Source organism: Setaria italica, chromosome IX (assembly GCF_000263155.2).
Source record: "Setaria italica strain Yugu1 chromosome IX, Setaria_italica_v2.0, whole genome shotgun sequence".
NCBI lineage: Eukaryota > Viridiplantae > Streptophyta > Magnoliopsida > Poales > Poaceae > Setaria > Setaria italica.
The window spans coordinates 12,051,667-12,062,025 of record NC_028458.1 but is presented as its reverse complement, the minus strand read 5'-3'; the positions used below and the strand labels follow the sequence as shown (position 1 = coordinate 12,062,025).

At 47.5% G+C, this 10,359-nt stretch overlaps 1 protein-coding gene across 2 annotated transcripts; it reads left to right on the top strand.

Annotated features, from left to right (window-relative positions):
• Positions 1–95: 95 nt before the first annotated feature.
• On the top strand, positions 96–3,462 carry LOC111255755. Of its 2 annotated transcripts, XM_022822888.1 has the most exons (4): positions 96–1,606; positions 1,711–1,779; positions 2,010–2,198; positions 3,128–3,462. In XM_022822888.1, exons 1-3 carry the CDS (start codon positions 1,456–1,458, stop codon positions 2,180–2,182), a joined length of 393 nt encoding a protein of 130 aa, XP_022678623.1. In that variant the 5' UTR covers positions 96–1,455; the 3' UTR covers positions 2,183–2,198; positions 3,128–3,462. The 2 variants fall into 2 exon arrangements, with proteins under 2 accessions (XP_022678623.1, XP_022678624.1); XM_022822889.1 differs by lacking the exon at positions 2,010–2,198.
• Positions 3,463–10,359: the final 6,897 nt, after the last annotated feature.

Genomic DNA, 10,359 nt, shown 5'->3' with positions numbered 1-10,359 from the left:
AGAGGGGAAAAAAAAAAAGGGGAGGGGGGATAGAAAGAAATAGAAGGAAAGAATTTTCCCCCCCCCCCCCCCCCCCCCCCCCCCCCCCCGAATCTTCACAAAGCTGACTGCTACATTTTGTCCTTTCGTATTAAGTGTTTTGTTGAGAAGTTTGTCTTTTCTTTACAGTTGATCCTACGCAATCGTGTTGTTGTATGTTCCTCAACTAATATGTGCAGTCCGCACTGAACCATACACAAATCGTTGAGCAATGGCGTCAAAAGTGATTCTCAAGTCACTGCAAAGAATTCATGTCTACTATATATAATGGAAGAGTATCATTCAGATGTAACGGGAATACATTCGTCTACGCGCAGGGGATATGGAATTGGCGTGAAACTGTGGATAGTTCCTTGGTTCTATTCAAGCAGAGCCAAACACATAGCATTCTGACCATGTAGGAATTAGGAATTCACCTTTTTGTTCTTTGGTGCGTTCCTCTCTGAATTACCTGTACCATATGGTTCCCCATCACTGTACACTATACCTTGCTGTTAGAGGTGATTTTCACGTTCTTCTCTGTTAAAAAGTACCTGTACCATCTGGTTCCCCATCAGTGTACACTATACCTTTCTGTTACTGTTAGAGGTGATTTTCACCATTTGAGTATTACTAGTCCACCCTGTACGCTCAAGATTGTCGAGACCTGAGATAGCAAGCCACCAAAAAGAGCCCTGTAGATCAGTAGTAGATGCCACCTGTCTCCTGTACACGTGTCGCAGATGCGACTGCAGAGATGTCGAGATGGAACATGACCTGAATCCTCAGAAAAGTGTTGCGTACGGTAGCGAGCTGTTAGGCGACAGCTTCTGTGATCCCAAAGCTTATGATACATACTCCCTCCATACCTGAAATTCTTTAGGATATAATTGTGCTTACCAAGGAGTGACTAATTAGGGGGTATTTTTCCATGTCTGCCCCTATTAAATATGGTTGCATGTGCATCTCATACAAGAAAGGGGGTATTTTTCCATGTCTGCCCCTATTAAATATGGTTGCATGTGCATCTCATACGAGAAAGTTACCCATCTCAGATGGCTAGTGCACTGAGGCGTGAGAGTGGCGAGCTGGGATTGATTCTTGGCAGCCACAAATTTTTTGCTGGGGGCTTCATTTGCATGGGATTTTTTGCATGGCATTGTTGGGCCCAACGTGGCACGTTTTTGAGGTCAGTTTTTGCAAAGGATTGGTTGTGGCGCGCGCACTGAGCCGCAGAAGTCGCTGGGCGTGTTTGTTTTTTCATTTGGTGCTATGGCCGTGTTGCACCGCTTGCTTAAACGCCTTGTTTGCGCGCGCTGAGCCTTGCTTGCTTGCTTGCTTAAACGCCTCGTCTCCTCACTTCGTTGCTCGCTTGCTTGCCGTGCTAGCTTGCTTCCTCACATGGCTTAACTTTTTTCCTTCCACATCTACGGCGCAATGGCTGAGTCTTGCTTCGGCTTTGATCTAAACGTCCGTTTAGAGGATGATGACGACAGCAACCTTCCCTTGGATCCCAACAAGCATGAAGGTGACGACCGCAATGCTGGATTTGATTTGAACGAGCCTGAAGATGACGAGCATGGCAACGGTACTACCTCTTCTTGTCTTGTGCATGTAAAACACCATTTTTTTTCTCCTGCTGCATGTTCTTCTTCTCTTGTCACTAAACGAGCATGTTCTTCTTTTTTATAGGATTCGATTTGAACTTGCCACTAGATGAATTTGGAGCTGTTGATTTTGATTACGTACAAAACCTAGCTGGTAAGCAAGGCTATTATTTTGATTTTGTAATATTAAAATGCTTGTTTTATTCCTATATTTATATCATGCCGTGAGTACTATGAATAAGCTTGTTGTTTTCCCTATATTTTGATCATGTCGTGACTACATTTTACTATGAATAAGCTTGTTGTTTTCCCTATATTTAGATCATGTCGTGACTACATTTTACTATGAATAAGCTTGTTCTTTTTCCTATATTTACATGTTAGAACAAGATGTTGAGACTCCCGTTCAAGTACACCCGCCGAAGCATGACTATCCTGAACATGTTAGAAAACAAGTGTACCAAGCATTGTTGATGACAAACAAGAATGGGAAACTAGGAAAGCAAGATATAACAATTGTTGCCGGTCAATTTGGAGTAAATATTCGATCAGTTTAGAGCATATGGAAGCAAGGTAAAAACCAACTTGCTCAAAACATTCCGGTCATGGTTGCTAGTCTAAAGAAAGGTAGATGTGGCCGTAAAGCAACCCCTCTTGATTTGGAACAACTGCGTAACATTTCTCTCAAGCAAAGAATGACCATAGAAAATGTGTCTAGTAGAATTGGTATTAGCAAATCTAGGATACAAAGGTATTTGAAAAAGGGTTTGCTTAAGCGCCACTCTAGTAGCATAAAACCTTACCTCACTGAAGCTAACAAGAAGACTAGGTTGAAGTGGTGCATGGACATGATTGAGCAAGGTTTGGTTGATGATCCAAAGTTTAAGGATTTGTTTGACTTTGTGTTTATTGATGAGAAATGGTTCTACCTTTCTCAAAAATTTGAGAGGTACTACTTGCTACCCGAGAAAGATGAACCACATCGCACTTGCAAAAACAAGAACTACATGTCTAGGATCATGTTCTTGTGTGTATGTGCTCAACCAAAATTTAGAAATGGAGAATGTGTGTTTGATGGCAAAATAGGTTGCTTTCCACTAGTCACTTTTGAACAAGTTATTAGAGGAAGTAACAATCGTCTTCGCAGAGAGCAAGTAATCAAGCCAATTCAATCAATCACAAGGGAGGTGATAAGAGATTTCATGATAAATAAAGTGTTGGCTGCAATTAGAGCTAAGTAGCCAAGAGAAGATGTGAACAAGCCGATTTTCATACAACAAGACAATGCTCCTTCTCATTTAAAAGTGGATGATCCTCAATTTTGTGAGGTTGCTAAGCAAGATGGGTTTGACATTCGGCTTATATGTCAACCACCCAATTCTCCAGATTTTAACATTCTAGATTTGGGTTTTTTTTCGAGCTATTCAACCTATTCAATACAAGAAAGATTGTTTAGAAAAGATTGTTTAGAAGGTCTAATTTCTTGAACACATGTTTTGTAGGCATTCTTGGAGTACAGTCCATGGAAAGCAAATAGGATTTTTGTAACACTACAATCTGTTGTGAAGGAAGCAATGAAGCTTAAAGGTTGCAACAATATAAAAATTCCTCACTTGCAGAAACAAAGACTAGAGAGGGAAGATAGGTTGCCATTGCAAATCCCTTGTGAAGCTTCATTGCTAGCCGAAGCACTTGCTAGTCTTGTTGAAACAAATTAGAAGATGCAAGTTAGTTTATGTAAATTATTAAATGCGTGTGTCTTAGGTTTGCAATGGCCAAATTGTGAGATGCATGTATTGTACCTTAGTGCTCTTTGTTTGCTGCTTCTTAATATGCTTATCCACCTTCTTCAAAACTTCATCAGTGCACAAGATTATAGTACCATCCATCTCAAGTTTAGCCACATCAGAAATGTAGAACTCGCAATCGAACCTGTCCATTAGATGGAGCCACTTTGCCGAGACGTAGTCTTCATGTAGAAGGCCACAACGTGCACACCTGCGAGCGTTCCGGCGAGCTCGGAAGCAAGCATCTCCGAAGACGCCGCCAGCGTGCAACGTGCCGCAGCGAGGACAGTGCACGACCTCGTCGTCGTCTGGGACGTCCTCGACAGAGTCCGGCATGACATCGACAAAGTCCGGCACGAGCTTGACGGAGTCCGGCACGACGACGTCGATGGAGTCCGGCACAACATTGACGGACTCCATGGCCACATCAGAGTCCAGCGCGTTGACGGAGACGAGTGCATCGACGGACTTCATGGCCTTCAAGTCCAGCGCGCCGACGGACTTCATGGCCTAAACGATGCGGGTGCTGCGGAGAGGAAGGGAGGCGCGTGCAACGGCCTTTACTCGTACACGAGAGCTGAGAACGGGCGGCGACCAAGAGAAACGAGGCATCGAGCAATTAATGCGGAGTCCGGTGGTGAGCGGAACGGACGCGAGCGCCAGGGGTAAACCCGTACGAGCGTGGTCGAGCGAGCGTAGAACGTCAGCTTTTGCGAAAACACGATGGGAGCCCAGGACGTCAACAATTTCAGGTACGGAGGGAGTATATGTAAATCTCGTCACCTGGTCCCTCCAGATACCGGTCGATGGATGATGCGGCAGTGCATGTGCTCCACGATCCGATCAGGCAGGAGACACCGGCCTCCGCGGCGTCAGCGGCTTGCATTGAACCCAACGGCTTTAGCTTAGCTTAGCTTAGCTTGCAGGTGGACTAGTGAAATTCACCGAGTAGCTTTCAGCCTTTCACTTGTGAATTCCGTGCGAGGATCTGTAGCTGTAGTCTGTTTGCCTGAACCTGCACGGCCTGTCAGCATTTGATTCCTGACTAAGCAATAAGCATGGATCAGCAAGTTCCATGACACTTCCCGGACCCGGACCCATGCAGATGACGAGGCAATTGCATTAGGTGGGGGCGCTGCATAGATTATTCAGCCGCCGGAAAACACTGCTAGGAAACTACCGGTTGGAACCCCTATAGTAACCGGTATTGGTAATTCGGTGCTAAAGAGGGTCCTCCCGTTGCCGGCCGCCCACCCCCGCCGCCTCCACACCCCCACCCCACCCCGCCGCCCCTCCGCCCACCCCACCTCCGCCTCGTCGTCCCCACCACCCTGGGCCCTCCCGCCCCGCCTCTGCTCGCCCCACCTCTGCCCCGCCACCCTCCGCCCTGTTGTCGCCGCCGCTGCCCCTCCCACCGTGGCCGTCGTGCCTTGCCTCAGGCACGAGGTGAGGGGCAAGCGGAGGGGGGTGAGAGGGGAGGCTGGGGAGGGAGGGAGGAGACTGATGGAGGGGAAGGAGAGGGAGCTGAGGGAGAGGGTGAGGGAGGCGGAGGAGCAGAGCAGATGGATATGGTGAGGGAGCGGCGGAGGATAATTAATAAGGCTAGCGCCTCGAGGGAAGGGAGGCGGCCGGTGCAAACTTGCGCGAGGAAACTCTTTAGTACCCGGGTGAAGGGTCCACCCGGTACTAAAGGGTGACATTTATTACCGGGTGGAACCCACACCCGGTAATAAAGAGGACCACGGGGTTCCTGGGAATTATCCGTTAGGCCTGGTACTAATGCTCACATTAGTACCGAGTCAAAATACAACGGTACTAAGACTCTTACTGATGCTCATTTTTCTAGTAGTGAAAGTACGCCGGCAGGAATCTGAAGCTTCAATCTGTTTGCACCCAGCATCGTTTGCTTGCACATCGAGCTGTCGCACTGTCAAGCCCCTCTAAATACCTCGGCAGGCTGCTGTCTTCTCGATCGCATCGGATCACACCCTTCCTCCTCTAAACCCTGCAACGACGCACCTGCAAGAACACACAGAGAGCAAGCATGGATCACTTACTGCAGCTGCACGTAGAACACCATCACCATGGCAGCAGCCTGAAGCGCTGCGACCTAGGCGGTGGTGACGCAAGGTTCGGGAAGGGCGCCGACGACAACGCCTCGCGAGCCGTCCTCGCGCTCGCAGCCATGGCTTCCCCCGCCCTGCTCTTCCTGTCATCATACTTCTCCATGGTCACGACCAGGACGGCGCTGTTCGCGCTCTCCAACGCAATCTTCCTCCTCCTCGCCGCCGACTGCCGCCGCTGGTTCTTCTCCGCCGCCGCCGGCGACGTCGCCGATGCTTGCTTTGAACCTGCCGGCGACGTACTGGTGAAACAACAAGGACGGCAACAACATCTGGAGGCGGCGGCGCAGCAACGCGCCGTGCAATTAATCGTGTGTCCCGTATCAAGGCTGTCTTGAGCACAAGAACAGCGGCACTGCATCAGAGGCGTTCACGGAGCCAGTGATGCCGGCGATATCTGACAACACGGTGGCATTGGTAGCGCCAGAGGAGCGACAATTTGCCGGCGACGTTGGCACCGGAGGAGTTGCTCCGGCGGCTGGACAACGGGGGAGATGCCACCGTCGGCTTGGAGACTATTGTCTTCGAGGAGCCAACCTGCGAGACAGGTGAAGGGCTGGACGAGTTAGGATGCGTTTGGCAGTCCTTCAGAGCTGATTTTTCTGTTAAATTCTGCAGGAGCTCAGCCAAACAGTTTTTAGAGAGAAGTGATTTTCTCTTGATTCTTAAGAGGCTGAGAGCTGGAAAAAGTAGCGTCTCCTGATTTTGTAAAGTGATTCTCTATCCTGATTTTAAGAGTTTAGGCTAGAGAATCACTTTCAGCCACAAAACCACTTCTCTTGAAGAATCAGCTTCCATAGAGAATTAGAATTAGATGGAGCTCTACCAAACAGATCCTTAGAGATCGACGAGCTGAACAAGAGATTCGACGAGTTCATCCGAAGCAGACGAAATAAATAGATCAAGGAGGCTTGACTGGCTCAGAGCTGACGTTGCTTTAGATTGAGTTGAGCTAGTAAGTGGCTAACGGTTGAGTTGAGCTGAGAACTTTAATTTCTTTTTCTTTCATTTTTTTCCTTTCCATAGGTTACTCTAGAATCACCCCAGCAACCCTGCAGCGTCAGTGTGTGGTTGTTTGTGACGTTACCTATACATGCCCAAACGGGCGGCCTGGCCTGGCAAGGTCCCATCCTAGCCTGGCCTGTATCGGTAGCCGGGTCGGGCTACCCGTCGTGCTGTGTTACAGGTCCAGGTCCGATCTCTTTATACCTTATGCGGGTTGGGTTAGCCCGACACGTCAGGTAGACCAGGCCGCCCATCGGCCCGCTAAATAAAAAACCCTCCAACATATGCCCAAAATAATAAGAAATGTCAAGATTACAAGGAAATAGGGAATGCACAGCACATATACTTACATATTATCAAAATCATAACTCATAGAGACATAGAGATCAAAGATTAAATTTTATTTGAGTTGTTTGGTGTGGTTGCCTCATTAAAAACCTTTCTAGGTAAAACTCACACCTCGTGAGAAACCCTAGAAAGGAAAAAGAGTACAACCCAGCTCTAGAGAGTTATTAATGTCTTAAGATTACATGTCTTAATGTTCATTACACAAATAGTGCGATACTAAGTAGAAAAGATAAAAGCGCAACCTTTAGCCATCAACAGCAGCATCATGATTAAGGTACATGTTCTCGAAAGCCAACTCCAGATCTTTGGTCTCCTTCTCGACATTGTGCTGCAATTGAGCATCAGCCAGCTCCCAATCCTTCAAGCAATATAGCACCTCCACCATGTCACATGTCAACCGCCGTCGTCGCTCCTCAAGCACCCTGCCAGCAAGACTAAAAGTGGATTTTGATGATATTGTGGAAGCATGTACTATTAGCACATCTTTTTAGCAAGTATAGAAAGAATAGGATAAGCTTGCTTATGCTCATGCCACCAATTGAGAATGTTGAAGTCTTCATCGTATTGGGCGACGCAGTCACTGTCTAGGTATAATGACAGCTCCGAAAGAGATGTAGCAGCTGCAAATAGTGCACTAGTACTTGTCCTCCTTCCCAATTGAGAAGGAGAACAAACAGAACCAGAACCAGAAGTGCTACTCATGTCAGAACCACTAAAAATTTTACCCCAAGCCATTTTCTTCTTACCAATACCAGTACTTGCTGACTGTTGGGGTCGATGCAAGCGAACTTCACCAAACTTGGTTTCATACCTTGAAAAGATCTTAGTTAACTTACCACGCACATCAGTTGGGTATCTGGAGTAATCTGTACCAGTAAGATTAGATAACAATCGAAGAACATTATGAAAGCCTTTCATCTTAGCTCTATAATCCAAAATAAAAGCAAATGCATATAGCATAGGTATTTTCCTCCAGTATTTTAGAAACTTATCTTCCATAGGAACAACAACATGTCTAAGCAAGTCATCATTCTCATATGCATTGAAATGTTCAGCAATATCAAGAATATGATGTAGCATTAGAGAAGATGTAGGATAATAAACACCAAATAGAGCAACTGTTGAATCATAGAAGAGTTCAAGGAATTCCAATACCTTTTCAACCACATACTAGTGGTTATTAGTGAGTAGTGGTAAGCCATCACCACGCAAAGGATATTGAGTTTTGATAAAGACAGAAAAAGTACTCCGATATGGCACAACATGCTTGAGCATGAGGTAAGTGGAGTTCCATCTAACATCCATGTCCAAACCAAACTTACGTGGACGTACACCCATACTCAGGCAATAGCTTCTGTATGCTGCAATGCGTTGGTTAAATGAATTCAAGAATGATATAGCAGTTCTAAAATCCTCAATGTAAGGCTTCAAACGTTTCATACCAGATTTAACAATAAGATTGATAATATGGCAAGCACAGCATTGATGCATGAAAAGAGACGCTCTTCTTCTATTTCCTCATCAGTTGTATCAGAATTAAGAGCAGACAGTATATAACCAGAAAAAATAGGAGTTAACTTATACATGGTTGAAGAGTTAGAAGAAGCATTATCAAGAGTAACAGCGAAGATCTTATCATTAACCATACTCATCAACTACCATAGCTACACGCTCTGCAATGTTAGCACTAGTATGTGACTCATCAATGAGTCTCAGACCTAGCAATCTTTTTTCTAATTCCCAATCCGTATTAACAAAGTGAGCAACCACACTAAGGTAATCCTCCTTAGTATTTCCAGATCATATATCAGAAGTAAGAGCAACAGAGGAAATAGAGCACACTAACATTTCCTTAAGCTTACCACGGCGTTCACTGAAGTGTTTTACCATATCTCTGGTGGTAGTTTCCCTAGAGGATTTAGAAAATCTAGTGTTATGAGCACGGTTTATGTACTCTTCAAAGTCATTAGATTCTCCAAACCCTAAAGGCAGATCCTCCCTAGCTATCAAGTAGCAAAGTTCAGTACGAGCAACAGCATCAGAGTACTCCCAGTGATGGATAGAACCATGAGGGTTGAAATTTAGCACAGATTGAGCCATGCGATCAGTTTCTTTTCTCTTCCTGCAAGCAAGAATGTGCCGGCGCAAATGGCTAGTACCACTAGAAGATTTGCCAGTAGTCATGACTGCAATGACGACACTTAGCACCATACCTGACCTTCTTGCCGTTCCTCATGGTGAAGAGTTTCTCAAAGTCGTTCCACACCTTAGAGGTGGAGTTCTTGACCCTCTTCCCGCCGAAGCTCACCGGCGGCGCCGGCACCTCAGGCACGCTGGCAGGCCCAGCACCATCAAGGTCGATAGCAACTGCAGCGCTGCCACCGGCCAAGCCAACCCGGAGGACATCCTCTTCTGACAACCAAGGTCGATAGCAGTCATCGGAGGTCGATTTATCAGTATCCATCTCCGATGACCTCCCTCCTCCTCGCCTCCTCGGCGGCTCAGGCTCCTTAACGGCGCGCGCCGCACCCACGCGAGCACGATGGCATCGTGCTTGGCCAACGACCTACAAGAACAAGATGTGAGATCTCGAGAACATGATAGGAGAAGAGCAGAAGAGGTCAGAGGAGGAGATCTTACCTGCGCTGCCGGAGCACCCAAGCACGCCAAGATCTAGATCGAGAAGGGGAAGGAGGCAGATAGGCGAAGGCCGCGGCGCGTCGCCGATGACCGGTGGCGGACTAGTGACATCTAGATCGAGAAGGGGAAGGAGGCGGACAGGGACAGGCGGAGGCAGGGCGGCGCCGATGATCGGTGGCAGACTGGCGGTGACCGGTGGTGAGGGAGGGAGCCAGGGAGGGGAAGGAGGCAGACAAGCGGAGGCGAGTGGCAATTGCGGCGGAGAGGGAGGGAGCCAGGGAGGGGATTAGGATTGGTGCAGGCCAAGGGGTTATACGCGGCAGAGTTAATGGGCCTCAGTCGTGCCGACCGTGATATGGGCCGTGCCACGGGCCGCCCGACGTGCCGCCTCTTCAGCCCAGGTCCAGCCTGCTACCTCGAGCCATGCTGGCACGGGCCCGTGTAATGGCGGGCCAGGCCGTGCTAATGCCGAGCCAATACAGGCCGGGCCTCGTGCCGCCCGTTTAGCCCAGCCCATTTAGCCATGTATAGCGTTACCTATTTTCGGTCAAAATGCAGCATCTGCAGCAAGACCAGTTCGATCACCAGATCAAGCTCACTGCCAAACTTCAAAATGCTTTGTGGAGTACACCTAAATTGCAATTTGCAAGGGTACGGATTAGTCCCCATAAGGGTAGCGAGTGTGATGCCCATAAAAGTGCACCAACTTGCACCCCCATAGCAATTCGTGACGCAATAAACACTGGAAATTTGCCAGAGATATGGGATTGCACTAATCATATACAAACTCAACAGAAGAAAACACTCATGTAAAAAAGGCACAAAGAGAAC